The 15,448-nt window shown below is 42.6% G+C and overlaps 1 protein-coding gene across 20 annotated transcripts in view; it reads right to left on the reverse strand.

The window, feature by feature from the left end:
- The window catches only part of dst (dystonin), a 119,098-nt gene that overhangs the window by 22,064 nt on the left and 81,586 nt on the right, over positions 1-15,448 (reverse strand). For 16 of the 20 annotated variants that reach the window (XM_074675157.1, XM_074675156.1, XM_074675163.1 and 13 more), the window contains 12 exons: positions 14,918-15,416; positions 13,170-14,638; positions 5,242-5,403; positions 4,893-5,063; positions 4,505-4,671; positions 2,703-2,862; positions 2,185-2,511; positions 1,937-2,021; positions 730-971; positions 436-642; positions 235-354; positions 4-111 (listed from right to left, as the gene is read on the reverse strand). In XM_074675157.1, the coding sequence (XP_074531258.1) occupies positions 4-111; positions 235-354; positions 436-642; positions 730-971; positions 1,937-2,021; positions 2,185-2,511; positions 2,703-2,862; positions 4,505-4,671; positions 4,893-5,063; positions 5,242-5,403; positions 13,170-14,638; positions 14,918-15,416 (3,717 nt within the window). The remainder of the gene's footprint in view (positions 1-3; positions 112-234; positions 355-435; positions 643-729; positions 972-1,936; positions 2,022-2,184; positions 2,512-2,702; positions 2,863-4,504; positions 4,672-4,892; positions 5,064-5,241; positions 5,404-13,169; positions 14,639-14,917; positions 15,417-15,448) is intronic. The other 4 variants (XM_074675165.1, XM_074675176.1, XM_074675174.1 and 1 more) reach the window with 1 other exon arrangement.

The following is a 15,448-nucleotide window of genomic DNA, read 5'->3' on the forward strand; positions in this document are numbered from 1 at the left end:
CACCTTCAGGACCTCCTTCTCCTCTGGGTTTTTGGTGTTCATGATGGCCTTTCCTGTCTTCACGATATCATCCACAGCATCTTTGTGCCTCATGATGTCCATAGAGAAGATCTACGAAACCAGAGGAGTGAGTTTAGCTGGGTATTTCAAAACAAAACCTCTGTGTTCACTGTGCTCAGTTTAAATGGAGGCATGTGTCTATCCATATACACACACACATTCTAAGAGGCTAACCTTCTGTGCTTGGAGCTGGGCTGTGGTTTGGTCCTGCTCCAGCCTGATCTCGCCCATGGACTGCAGCTTCCTCTCAGCGTCAGTGAGCCAGGAGAGTTCAGAGTCAGCAGCCTGCTCAAACTGGAAACAAGAACAAATGTGAGACTTTAAAAATGCAGTTTCAGTAGAAGTAAAGCAAATGTTTGGTTTTAGGCTTCTTACCTGCTGTGACTTGAGTATATCAGCGTTGATCTGGTCCACCTGCTGGTTGATGGTGTCGCACACTGCTCTGTAGCGCTCATTGTCTTCAGTCACCAGCTTATCCAGACCCTCTCGAGTGTGCCAGGGGATCAGATCCAGGAGAGAACTGCTCAGCTCATTCACCTTATCCATCACTGGCTTTTTATCTTTGGTCTCCTTCAGCAACGCCTGAGAAGAAGTTCACGATACAGAAAACTTCAGCTTCACGACATCTGAAGGTATCTGTGTCAGACTTTTGTTTTTACATCTCCTCACCTTCTGCCGGCTCTGTGCACGAACAAGCTGCTCGCCCACCGGCTCCTGATCAGCGAAAGCTCGCGTCTCAGCCTCCACGTTCTCCAGCCAGGAGCTCAGCTCCTCATGAGTGTGCTGCAGCTTTGTAGAAAGACCCAGAACCTTCTCCAGCTTCTTCAAAACACTGTCGCTCACAGAGTTGATCTCAGCGTATTTGGTTTTGATTCCGTCCAGTTTGCCTTGGATAACAATCACTTCGTCTCCTGAGAAACAGACAGAAGATTATGTTAATTGATTAAATTTGTATTTCCTCTGCAGAGTCAGGAGGTTCAGTCAGCTGCTAGTTTGGCTACACAAAGACAGGAGAGGCAAGATTCAGGACACGCTGGTGATTAGGCAAATAATTTAAGTTCTACAGCCAGTTGAAACCTGATCACGTTGTTCATTTTTAGAGCTTTAATAAGTCTAATGACAATTAAATATTTCATAATTTCATCCTGTCTCTTAATAGAGCTTGACTTTGTCTAAGAAGCGTTCTGTGAGAAACCTTATCCTGCTTTCCTGTAATAGTTACTGCATTGGATTTTCTGCAGTGAAAAGTAAACAAAGGGTGTGTGTGCGGTGAGCTCTTACTCACTTCATCTGACACAAACCTGAAGGCAATGCTTACGAACATCGACAGATACAGAGTGGAAAATATTAGTCTTATTGCTTCAAAGTGATTAAATGGTTGAGTCTAATTGATTTTACTCTAGTTTTTACTTCTAGTCTTTAATTTGTCCAATCAAATTTAACTGTGATTTATAGAAATAGTGGAGTTGAGTTGTTTCTTTTAATAGGTCACACAGTAGTGTCAATCTAATATCCTTATTTTCATAACCAACCTTAACTCTTCACAGGAGCTTTAACAACTAACAATGAAACTGAAAAGAATATAAAGTAAAAATATTTCTTGGCTGTACAAGTTAACTTAATGAAAGTCATAACAAAAGCTTAGCTGGGATCAAATATCTGCATCCAGAGTTGAAGTATTTCTTGATATAATTTAAAAGTTGGAAACTCCCAGAGATTACCAGAATTTCACAAAGTTTGATCCTTTACAAGACTTCATAGGTCTTTTTTCTAAAACAGCAGAGGCCTTCATGATGTGGATTACACATTCAGAGCTTTTTGTTTGGATCCTCCAGCGTGAATTGTGACTGTAAAGAAGTCATGAAGTCAGACGTGCCTGTTGTTTGTTTCAGAAGCTCCATCCCGTTAGAGATCGCCTGGTCAACATTCTTCTTCCTCAAAGCAATGTCACTTTGCAGTGCCTGGAGGTAAAATATAATTTTAGGCAGTCATCGAGCCTGACACAGAACTTCCCTCTGTAAACAATCCGTGAAGCACAAATGACTATAATCAACTGAAACATGATTGATGCAACTGAAATGAAAGGACAACGTAATGCCCGGCCTGAGGAGGAGGAGTGTGTACCCGTTGTTCTGCCAGCTGCTTTTCAAGAACACTTATTTTGTAATCCTCCACCGACACCTCGCTCAGCTTCATGTGGACCTCGCTGAGCCAGTTCATGAGGTCCACCTCGTCCTCTCCAAACAGCTGGGCGTTGGCCAGAGCCTGCTGCAGCATCTCCGCTTTCCTCCTGCAGCGCTCCTGGAGCTCGATGTAAGCGGCCTGTGTGGAGTCCAGTTTGGACTGGACGAACTCCTTATCGTCCACTGAGCTCACTGTTTTGAGCATCTGACCCAGACTCACAGCCTGAAACAGGTCTTTACTGTGATTCATTATCTCCTCCTCTAAGGCCTGACCGCAGGGGGAGGGGGACCAACCAAGGACACAAATGGAAAAACATGGAACAAAAAGATGAAAATGTGAAATAATGAAAGCAAAAACTTAAAGTGACAAGCAAAATGAATGAAATTGAATCAATTGAACAGAAATGGGACATAAAATCAACCAAATACATGACACAGATGTACGGCTCTGGATCTGACCTTATGTTGAGAGATCTGATCTTCCAGCTTGGACGTCTCAGTGCCGATGGGTTCGGAGTTTGCAAGTTGTTTCTCTGTTGCTGTGAGCCATTCGCTCAGCGGCTCCAGGGTTTCATGGAACTGCTGAGTGACCACCAGGATGCTCTCGAGCTGCTTGTGCCTGAGACATTCAGAAGTTAACACAATGAGTCTCTTTTATCCGTCAAGACACTTTGAATCTTTATTTAACAGTGCAGATTCACCACAAACAATTCTGTCTCATCTTGATGCATCATGACCATGGCACTTTTTTGCAGAAAAGCTTTCTCTTAAACGCAGAAATCTTCACATTTTGTGCGTTTATGTGGTAAAAACATCAATTTTTTTCTATAATAAAATGTAAATTCTTTTGAATTTGACACATTTATTCTTCACTATATAAACTCGTAATGCTGTGTTCATGTCCAGCATGGAAAATCACCAACTCTTTCACTCCCTTATAGTCACAAGGATGTGTTTAGGTACCTAAACATTGTACCTTTCGATTTTACGTGAATCGGTACCCGGTAGTTTTGACATAATTCAATTATAAAAGTGCCTAATTTGTACCAGTCTCTAAGCGTTAACTGACTCATGTTGAAGATATTTCTGATGCCTGTTACTTTAACTTTCTGGGTGAAAGTAGAAACAGAAACAATGACTATTTTTTTCTATTTCTATTTATCCTAACGAGACAAACTGTTGCCTTAGCAGGAGCTTTTTACCATAAAACATTAATGTAATATCTATAATCTCATCTTATTTAAAGACTAAGTAAAAAAAAAGCATGTTTTTGACCAGTTTTGCCACACCTGCAACAGATGTTGCTGAAGTGTATCACTGTTATTTTCTAATCACCATAAAAATTTCTGTGTTATTAATCCAACTTTTTCCACTCATATGCAAGTAGAAAACTTAGACAAAGATTTTTGTTTATAAAAAATAGTTTCCTAGTGGTTCCTGTGACATGACATTGTCTGCTTCCTACTCCTCCTAATCCTCTGGTGGAGGCAAATTGTTCTGGAAAGATCCAATTTTCATAACTTTCTTATGATTTTTCCCTAAAACATATTCATAATAATTTAATCATTCAAGTTTTTAAAGTAAACCTCCACCAAAAAATTGTGCCTGGGATAAATATTTTTTTCTTCACAGGCTTATTTCTGTGAGTGGCAACAAAAGTTGCCGGTGGGCACACAGCTAGTCAAAAACTAAAGGAAAACACTGCCTGCAGGATTGCTCATTGTTTACTTATTAGGTGCAATTTTCTTGACACACAAGTACTTACCAAAGCCGATGCCCACACCTACCACCCCCACCCCACCCATACACCACATACAGACACACTACCTTTTATTAATTTATTACAACTTTTTTTTATAACTTAATGAGTATCATAACTATTATTATTTCTATATAATTATTGGGTGACCTTGTGAAAAATTGTGTGACCCTTGGCAACAATTGTTGCCAGTCATAAAAATCCTATTTTCCTCAAAACAAAGTATGAAATTGAAAAAAATAAATACATAACATGATTCAGAGGGGTCAACTGATACAACTATTTGCCTTACAGCTCTGAAAAAAATTTGGGCATAAACGGGCTAAACAATGGTGGAAAGTCGAGGTTACATTCTGAAGAAAGTATGTAAAACACATTTTACTAGGGGAAAATTAAAAGTAAGCGCTGTTGATTTTTGGATAAAACTTTCCATTTTCCTCCCACTGTCTTTGAATGCATCTCATTCACAAGGATGTATAATATTACACTTGTTTATACGGACCTGTTCTCAGCCTTCTTCAGCAGAGCGTCCCACCTCTGCCCCAGGCACCCGATCTCTTTTGCAACCTTCTCCTTATCCACAGACTCGGCCAGTTCTGCAACCTTCCCTCCCTCTTTCTTTATCAGCTCCACTGTTGGCTTTCTGTCGTCCAGCAGTCTCTGTAAGAGCTGTCAGAGGCAAACAAAGGTGGAGAGTTATACGGCGCCTTGAACATGCTCTCGCTGCGAGCATCGCTTGGTGGTGAAAAACAGTAAATCTAACAGGCACAAATTAAGTGTCCAATAAAGTGAAAGCTTTGTGAGCCGCACTCATGTTTAACAATGGGAGTCAGTTAAATAAGACGGATGGTAAAGTCATAACACGCTGTGGATTTTAAACACCAGCTTACTTTCTGCTCTTGGATCTGTGCTTTGACCACTTTAAACTCTGCAGACGGAGGCTTCTGATTTGCCACCAGCTCCTCTGTGTCAGTCAACCAGCTGAGCAGGGACTCCAAAGCATCCTGGAACCTCCCACAATGCAGCAGGGCTTCGTGCAGCTGGGCTGAGCGCTCGGCAATCTGCAAACCACATGGTAAATATTGGTGTCATCTGTTTCAGAGGCCTAACCCAGACTGCACCCAGTAATTCATCAAAGAATAACACGATAACAAACGTGAAGTGGATGAGTCATGAAGAATCAACACGGCTGTTTTATCCTCGCTCATGGAGGCAAAGCAGCGGCAGCTGAAAACAAACCTTCTTATTGAGGGTGTTCCACTTTGTGTTGACGTCCTCCAGGTCGTCCTCAAGCTTCTTGGTGCTCGTGCCTTTAGCAGCTGTTTGGATCAGACCCTGGCCGAGGGAGTTGATGTCCTGAAGCTGTGAGTTTAACGGATCGATTTCTTCTTTCTGGAAACCCTGAAAGACAAAAAAATCAATTTGAATATATGTTTCTAGCTTTGAAGACTAAAACTTCCTTAGTCTTACAAGAAGTTAAACCTGATGTTTCAATCCAAGAGAAATACTGAATAATTCTTACATCTAGACCAATTTAAGTACAAAGTTTCAACTGAATAATTCCCATCTTTCATTGATGTACCATAGTCTTGCTCCCTGCCTTGTCTCTGTTTGTGAAACGAAAATTTTCTGATGCTGTTTTCCAAAAACTTTAAGCTCACTGAGGCAACACTGGTTAAAAAAGATTGGGTTTACATCTGAATAGAAAGAAAAGACAAGAAAGTTGCCCTGCATCAACAGAAAAGACTGCCTCAGTGTTAGAAATCCAGCTGATGCAAACAGTCCTCTAACCAGTCATCAGTTTCTAGAAAAGCAGCGCTAACAGTTTAAGCTCATCTGTGAACACCCACACAGACAGACCTCTTCCTGCACAAGTGAGTAAAACCTATTTCTCTCATCATGTAATCGGATATGAAACAAAAGCCTGTCCCCAACAGCTGAGACCTCCTCATCCCAGAGGCGTGTTATCTCTTGAAACATGTGCTGCTTGTAATGAGCAAACAGAAGTGAATGAAGAGATTTTCATGCACCTGTGGGGGGAAAAAACCCTTCAGACCCATTTCAGGACACGCAGCGATGGCACTAAGTAAGGCCTCGATTTCGTGCTCCTCTGGGTGCTGAAATGTCTGTAGGCTTTTGGGCAGACAGGCCTCCACAGTCTGAAGAAAGTCCTCCAGCTCCTCCATGTTGTACTGAGATGCTCCTTGTTGCACATTGCTTTGTTTCTCTGACTGGAGGCTCTGGATGGGTAGAGTTACAGAGTTTCCGTATGTCTCAGGCTGTGTCACCACCACACTGACCAGCTCGCAGTCCTCTTTGTATGACACATCCTCTAACAGCTCTGCTGTGGATAACTCATCGTAGTCGGTTAGAGTCCTGGAGCGCCAACCTGAGCTGTCGTTGTGACTCCTGGAGCCTGAAGATAACCTCCCTATGGAGTGTTTAAACTCTCCGTTGCTGAGGATTTCTTTTCCGTTTAACTCTGTGACACCAGGTTCTGTCCTCAGTGGCTCCTGGACCATGCTGCTGCTGTGGTAGAGAGATCTGTTGTCCCGTGCAGGTGAGAAAGGGAACTCCTCCTGCCCTGAGCTGAGTGATCGCCCAGTTCTGAGATCACCAGACATGTGCATCGCCTCAGAGGATGAGAGGCTCCTTGTACCAGGTCCTGGTCTTTTGTGGGATTTATTAGCGCGTCGATCCCGCTCCACAGTTGGGCTGTAAAGACCTGAGTCCTCCTCAGAGGTCAGAGAGCTGGTCATACTCTGTCCTCTCCTCCCATTGATCAACCCTGGCCTCTCAGCGCTCCCTGAGCACAGAGTTCCACTCCGGCTTGCGTATTCGCTCAAATTAGTGGGTGCAAAAGTCCTCCATGAGCGCCGGTGGACAGGATGATCCTTCTTCTCTCCTTGAAGACGAGATTTAGGCAGCACCGTGTCAGTCGGCCTCATCATGTGCCCGTTGAGTTTGAGTCCATCAAAGACGACCCTCTCGTCCAGCAGGGCAGGTTTACGCGTCCGGAGCTCAAAGGAGCTGGAGGCAGAGATAACTCCATTCCCACACAGGCTGGTGAGGTCTAACGTGCGGTGAGTGTAAGGAAGAGTGCCGGTGAAGTGCCGGGAGGAGAGGCTGCCTTTGGAGCCTGAGTCGATCTGCTCATTAAGCCTCACAGTGTCGTAAATGGATCTCTGGGGCACATAGCAGTCATCTATGTTCAGGTCCTCCTCCTCCCCCTTCCCCACACAGGAAGGGTTTTGTCTGAGGCAGTCTGGTCTGCTCAGCGGCTTGCCCATGCTCCAACAACTGACACTGCTCACTACAAAGGAAAGGATCAGGATGGAGTGATGTCCTCTGAGGTACGTGTTGCTTTAGTGCAAGAAAGTCAACATAATACAAAAAAGTTTCTACTTATAAAATAGAATCTGAAGGTGCTTCTCTTTTCAAAATCAGCTTAAACAAATAAAATTACAGATATAAAAACAAGTAATAAAAAATTTGAAACATATGTAAGATCTTTCAGCAGCTCTGTACTCGACAGTTAGGAATGATAATCCATTCTTTCAGTTCCGCCACCCATCCCAAAAATACTCCTCAGGGCTGCTCAGTGAAATGCCAAAACTTCATCAGTATTCCTCTGCTCCAAAGTGCTTCCTTCTCCTTTGAACTGAGGCAGCATCCATTAAAAGTAAAAGAGAATCTTCAGTGCAAAAGTGAAAAATATCCACAGAGAAATCCAGCAGGCACGAGCAGAAAGCTGAGGGCAGCTCTGAGGAGAGCTGGTACTCGTGGATAAACAAAAAAAGCCTGCCCTTTCTCTCTCATCGCTCCCTCGCAATGACAGACACCCTCCTGGCAGAGGCTTTCATGCCCCGCCCCCGCTCATTATTCAGACAACATCTGCCACAACTCCATTTGTGCTCGGAGCCGCTCCGGCACATGTTGATTGGTGGACACATGACCCCCCTCCTTCTCCTCCTCCTCCTCCTCCTTTCTAATTCCCCCTTATGTCAGCATGGCCCATATGACTTCACTTCTAAGCCGTCTTCTGCATGACACAATCACTCACTTTTCCTCTCTGTGTGTCTTTCTCTGTGTGACTCAGGGAACCAGGAGGGGAGGAGGCACGCACACACACACACCCTGGCTCCTCTACTTCACATAAAAACTTCAACAGGCTGCAGCGGCTCCTGCTTTCATGACATCACTCTATGCTGAAAAAGATACACACTTCCTTTTTTTTCCTCTCTTTGCCCTGCGTTTGCTTCCCTGGCCGGTTGCTATGGACCCTGCAGATATTCTTAATTACTGTGGAATGCCGAGGGAGGCACAGGTCCCAGGTAATATAACACCAGCGGCTTTGCCAAGTGCATGAAGGCGCTTTTTATGTCCAGTGACTGTGGTGTAGGAGACAAGAAGAGGACGGAGGAGCTAATGAAAGGAATTTATTTCTGTTTCCTGGATTGTCGACGCTGAACAATCGAAGCTGCTTTGTGCGGTCCTGCACGCATGAGAGGAGACGGAAAAGAGGATGTTGGCAGAGATAAATAAGCATTTAAGATGTGGTGGGAGTTGGAGCCTCTGAATCCCGGATGCTTTTTAAATATTCAGACATTTGAATAAATTCGAACAAATTATTCCTCTTGTGATTTACTGGCTGTGCCCTGTAACTGCATCAAGCTTTAGATTCAGATTTAGATTTTACAAGTCATTACTTTAGAAAGAGAAAAAGGGAAGAGAGGAGGTTCAAAACAATGGAAACTTGAGTCTGACACAAGGAGAAACAGGCTCCTTCTATTCATAATAAGCTTTTTTTTAGATCTGCATTCAAAAATGTCTGTTGGAGAGGATTCATGGTTGTTATTGTGAGTAAGCTGTTATAAAGTATAACCAAACATTATGACATGTTTGTGTTCACAACAAAATATGACGTCAGCAGATGATACCGGCTGAAAGTTCATGTTTCCAAACTTGTCCCCTGACATTTAAGGCTCAGTTTAGAGCTAATAAGAAAGGCAAGTTCATGCATTTGGTAGTTTTTGCTAGGGACAGACCGGTTATCAGCCGGGCCTATTTTTGGCACCTAGGGCTAAACAATTAATCGAATTTAAACTGACATCGCAATGTAATGGAATGCAATTTTTCGAATCGCAAAGACTGCAGTTAAAAAAAAAGTAAATAAAAAAGTTTCATGTACACAGATCTGGAGGGAATATAGTACCTTGTGCTCGTCCTTATACTCGATTGGTTCTCAAAAGGCTGTTTTTTTTGTGCAAAAATAGTTCAAATCTACAAAGCTTGAAGTTAAAACAATCAGTCAATACTCTATTGTAATTGTTATAGTTAAATAAAGATATGTGCTTGGTATAAACTCATGCACCAATTTATTTCATTTCATCATAACATGTAAGCCTGGCCTACAAGACAGAATTGTTTATATGTTGACAGTTTCCTTTTGGTGTTGGTCACACTGTAGAATGATTTATTGCTTATGTTTAGTGAATGATGCAGAAGCTAAATCACAATTGCAACATTGGTCCAAAAGCATCGCAATAGCCCTATTGGCGCCGATATTCAGCATTTGAGGCAAACCAGCGTCAGTCTTTTTTAATCCACAACAAGAAACAAAACATAACTAAAAAAAACCTGTGTTATTATGGCTCTGATGCAGCCGCACCTCTCTGTCTGCAGTCACTGCTCTGTCTCCAGCACTGCCCACCCACAGCACAATCTGACTGGAGCATGTTTTCCTGGCTCTTAAAAACAATAATAAATCATTTAAAATTTCAAATATTCAGAATATTTTTCTTGCTGTTTGTTATCACTTCTCTGCACAGAGTTTAAAATTTTGACACCACTATTTTTACTTCAACTGCAAAAGAATATCGGCTCCAAATTTCAGTTATCGGCCTACTTGACTACTAACAATCCGCATTTGAATCAGCCCTGAAAATACAATATTGGTCTGTCTCTAGTTTTTGCTAACAAAGTGCCTTACAAAGACAAAACATGCAGACTTAAAATGAAACAGAGCAAATGGAAAAAAACTGTTTCTTTCCTAGCCCACTGAAGATGAATGTAACACTTAAAGCAGCGTGTTTCAGCGCTGTGTGGTGGTGAGTTTGCAACACTTGGCCACAGTGACACTTTATTCCCATCAACTTCAATGACCCAGGTTAACACTAGTATGATTCATGTGTTAGAAATTCCTCTTGGAACAGAAGAGACACTGATGTAACGTCTGTTCAAAGACACCCACTCGACCCCCCAGTGGTGTTGACTCACTTTACACCCCCTTTAAGGTGCATATGTATGTTCATATACATCCACCAGGCTTCCCTCAGCTCTGCTCCTGCAAAGCTCATGTGAAAAATTAGAGTAAACACATGAAGTCAGGCGTGTCTCTTTCAAAACTTGACCTAAAATGGTAACAGCACATGAAAGAGACAGACTGAGCGCTGTCTTCTGTTTATTACTCTGTCTTTCTTCCTGCCAACAAAGCCCACTCACCTACAGAACCTCTGAAAATGAAACTAAATTTGATTATCTGAAAGCTGGAACCACGTAAACAAGAAACCAAAGTTCCTGAAATAACTCCTCTGTTTTTGATACTTCCCCTCCGCAGGCTGCAGAGGGGAGTTTCCAGCAGCAGCTGAGGCTGTGGTGCCCTCTCAACCCAGACTGGTGACGGGACAAAAGAGGGGTAAAAACACACACACCATGACAACGCTGCTCAGCAACAATCTGAATCAATCACGTCTTTGATAGTTACCCCGCAAGGCCTTTAAAACAAACTCCTCCCAGCAAACCCCTACCCCCACCCCCACCTCAGACACCCCAATGATGTTTTAATCCATGAAACACAAGAGGAGGTTTGTGTAGCCCTAACACGTTCACCCCCTTAATTGAAAAAGAAAAAAATCCTCTGACCTACATCTTAGGCCAGATCTGTGCCATTTAGCATACACGGCTGTTTACATTGTGCTCAAGTATTTCCCAAATTCACCTCCAAATATAGGTTAATCCTCTTTTGGAAACCTCCACAGGAATTTAAAGGCTTTGAAATATTTTGCAGCTGTCTGCAAATCTTACTAATGTGTGCTCCGTTTTTAATCCCTTATTGTCATTTACAAAGGTGTTTATAATGTCATAAAATCCATAAAAACAAGTTAGGAAGATGTATGTTAAGTCTGCTTGCGTCAGTTGTGCAAATTCAAAGAGTTGGAAAGAAAAAAGTTTTCAGAAGCACATCCAAATTTAAACTTTGACGGCAGAATTATAAATCAACTTTCCTGAATAAATGAACGACCTGATTTTTGCTTTTTAAATGATAGATCATCCCAGAGACTGAATCAAAGACCAAATTGCGCAATGAGTTTAAAATTTAAAGCCCTGATCAAACTGCGTTCACCAAACCAACTCCTCTGCATAAACATCAATGAAAGTTTTAAATAAACAGGTTTTAGGACATTTAAATGATCACCCACTCAATCCTCACTCACTGTCATCTGAGAGGAACTGATTAAATCAACACCAAGCCACTCTCAGCTTAGAAACTGAGATAATGTCAAGCAGAGAGCTTTCAAATGTTAAAGAACAACAATATCAATGTTAGAGATCAGGACACGCGCCTATAGCTTCATTACTGGGACCATTGAATCAAGTGACACCCCGCTGGTGACCACCTGGCCGTGAGGGTTCATCCCTCCTGCACCATCGCTGCATATGGGCCGCAGCTCTTTGTTAAGACCAGATGCCCTCCATAGAGCAGCGGTCCCCAGAGGATTGCTGTGTGGAGCAGGGAAGAGCTGGCTGATAATCTGCTCTAATGCAAGACAGCAGCTAAAACACTGATCTGATGTTCATTCAATTATACAAATACACTTTGAAAAATGTGTAAATATCCAAGAAAACATCCTTGATTTTCTTAACAATATGAAGTGAATTTAAGAGAATCGGAATGCTGTGAAGAAAGAAGAAAAGAAGAAGAGATGTCTTTTATTTAGGGTGCTTGTCATCCTATTTATGTAAATAAATGTAATAAATGGTGTGAAATAATTTATAAAATTTAATGGAATAAATTACTTTTACAAGAAGCCACCAGAGTACTACATCATTTTAAACAGGAGTGAGGAACTTAAGACTAAATTCATTTTTTTTTATTCCCAAATTTAAGTGAATTAAAATTTTAAATGAATCAATAACAACAAACAACAAGTAAAATCAAAAGAACTTTTTCTGCTCAGGAATTAAAAAAATAGATCATTTTAATTGGAAATTAAATTTTTCTGCTTTTTTTGTAAAACAGCACATTTGATAATTCACCGATAATAAGAAAAAATAGATTTTAGCATTATAGATTTAACTTTGATTAAAGAGCTTTCACATACTAGTGGTTTCACCATTGGAGAAATAAAAAGAAAATAGAATTTATTTCCCTTAATTGCCCTCCTTTTTTTAAATGTTTTTTTGTTTGTTTGTTTGTTTGTTTGTTTGTTTGTTTGTTTGTTTGTTTGTTTGTTTGTTTGGTAATTTTGTCCTTTTATTTTTAGCATAAAACTTCCATATTCACTTTTATAACTTTGTTAGATATTGTATATTTATATTGTTTTAAAAAAAAAGGGGGGGGGAGGGGGGTACTGTTGAAGCAACCTGAAATGACCGATTTATTTTTGATGATTTTTTTGTTTAATAAGCCTATTTTGTTATTTTTTTATTTTTTTTTGAAAACAATGAAATCAAAAGAAAACATTCTATCTTTATTATAAATCTGTATAAGGTGGAAGTAAACATATTAAAGTTGCATCTTTATGTCATAAATCTTTTGATCTGAGCTCAAAAATTTGACAATTTGCTGATTTATTAACTTTTGTTGAGATTTGGGGGCCGGTTACAGGATGAGATCACACCAACAAGTGATGTCTACCTTTTGTGGACTAAGCAGGAGATGAAATAAAAGATACAGGGTCTGATGTAGAGGATGTCTCATAACTGTACCAAGTGATTAAGACCTCAAACTTATGTGTTCACACCTGCAGCAACAATTCTCGATGGGAGAAGCTTTATCTGCTCCCAAGAACTCCCAAACACAACACCTTCAAACTGAACCACTTTAAACCACTTCATTAAGTAATGTTCAAGCATAAAGAAGAAGAAGAGATTTGTTTCTGTACCTTAAAGGCCTCCAGCTGTTGGTTAATGACGTCCGTCTCCATACCAACTGCCTCCTGAGACGCCTCCTTATCGACAGCTCGGTGCAGTTTATCCTCCGCTTGGTGCAGTTTACCGTACAGCTCCTCCAGTTTGGTAAGCGTACCCTGCACCTGCACCTCTCGGCCTTTGGCTCGGTCCAGGAGTTTCCCACACTGCTTACTCAGAGCATCCAGGTCTCTCTTCAGGCCCAGCAGGTCCGGTGAGATCTCAGTCTCCAGCATCTTATTGCAGCTGTCTCTGGCATTGGCTGTGTTGGCCATGAGCTCGCGCAGCTTACCCACAAAGCTCTGAATGCTCTCCTGCTGCTCTTTCAGAGGGGCCAGGTCCAGATCCACAGGGGGCATGCTGTCCAGCTCATCGTCCAGGTCTGTGAAACGAGTGAACATCTCACGGATGTTGTTTTGGAACTGGCCGATACCTTGAAGTTTACCCTCCAGGACCTGACATGTCTCCTCTAGTTTCTTGTTCAGGGAGCTGAAGTCTTGTTCGATGCTGTCAGCTTGCAGGAGAAGGTCTGTGACTCCATCAGCATCAGGAACATCCACCACCAGGTCCTTGGCTAAGCTCTTCAGGTGCTCCACCTGGTTCTGCACTCCCTCTAAGCTCTTGTGCTGGGCTTTCATGTTGGTCAGGTTTTTGTTGCTGTGAGCCTGAGCCCCCTGAGATTCATAGGAATCCACCTGCTTCTTTGCCCCTTCAATCTGACCCTTCGCCTCTTTGTAAGCGTCATTAAACTCCTTCACAGAGTGGGAGATCTTCTCCAGGGATTCTCTTTTGTTCTGCAGACTTTCTGCAACATTCTCCACTCTTCTGTTAATGCCATCCTTCTCTTCTCTCACAGCGTCGATGTCTGTGTTCGCCACCTCAAGCAGAGTATCTGCAGCCGTGTTGAGCTGCTCCACCATCCCTCGGTGCTTGTCGACATCTTTCTGCAGAGCTTTCATCTGAGAGATGGAGCTTTCCACTGCGACTGGATCAACGGTGAGCTTGACTTTCCCTTCACTGGCTTCACACTCCTGAATCCAGGAGCTCAGCTTCTCTGCGTGCTCCTGAAACTTCAGAGATCTCTGCAGAGCAGTCTGGAGTTTATCGGCCTGCTCTGCAGAGTTTTTCTTCACCTCCTCCCAGTTGGAAGACAGTGTTGATAGCTGTCCTTGTAGGGCTAACTTTTCTGCACCGTCAGTGTTCTTCAGGAGCATCTCCCCCTCCCCAACGATGGTGGAGAACGCTCCCTCATGTTCACCCAGAGCCTTTTTGAAGCTGTTGTGCTCTTCCAGGGTTTTCTGCAGGATATCTGCTTTGGTGGAGATAGACTGCGGCTTAGACTGGTCCTGGAGCTTCTCGTCCAACCATGAGTGGAAGTCTTTGGAGGTTTGATGGAACTGCTGGGAGCTGGCGAAGGTCGAGTTGAGCTGTTCGATTCTTTTCGCTGAAACAGAAAATACACAATTTAATGATCTTATAGTTTTTTTCTCTTATTCTACATTTCTGGTTTGATTGAGGTTGAAACTCTGGAGCAAAATGTTAAAAATAACAGTTTAAAAACAGAAATGACGAGTTTGAAGACTCTGCCAGGGGCATTGTGATTAGTATAATTAAGGCTGCTGGGAAATGGTTGTCATAGAACAAATATCTTCAGCTCTGACTCACTGCTCTATCTTTCCAAACATTACAACACTTCATTATTAGGTTAAGTTAAAAGCCCAACCTGCTTTCTCTTCCAGCTGTCTGAAAGGTTTGCTGACACTCTCCAGCTGGCGGGATAAATCAGCTTTGAGATAGTCTTCGGTCACCATCGCTGTGAGCTCAGCGTTCACGGCTTCAGCCTCCTTCAGCTTCTTCCTCTCCTCTCTGAGCTGAGCAGAGATGTTCTGAACATCCTCTAACTGCTTCTTCACGGCGTCGGGCTGCGTGCTTTGACCCTGATGATTGGTGAGCTGATTCTCCAGCTGGGTTGCAGTCTGGCTCAGACTCCTCAGTAGCTCCTGGAACTGTCCTGTCTTCACCACAGCCTGGTCAATGAGGCCATCTCGCTGGTCCAGCTGACCTGTGAGGCCTTGCCACTTCTGGGTGACATTAGACAGCTGGTCTCTCACCATCTTCCCGTTTGAGGGGTCCTGGCTGCCTGTCGAGCTCAGGATAGCGTTGGCTGTCTCCTGAAGTTGCTCGTATTGAGGTTGACGGCTTTTGAATTCATTCTGGAGGATCTGCGGGACAAAAAACAAGACAAGATGAATAC

This window comes from Halichoeres trimaculatus, unplaced genomic scaffold (genome assembly GCF_033239565.1).
Source record: "Halichoeres trimaculatus isolate MK-OKI-2021-1 unplaced genomic scaffold, fHalTri1.1 fHalTri1_scaffold_8, whole genome shotgun sequence".
NCBI classification, from domain to species: domain Eukaryota; kingdom Metazoa; phylum Chordata; class Actinopteri; order Labriformes; family Labridae; genus Halichoeres; species Halichoeres trimaculatus.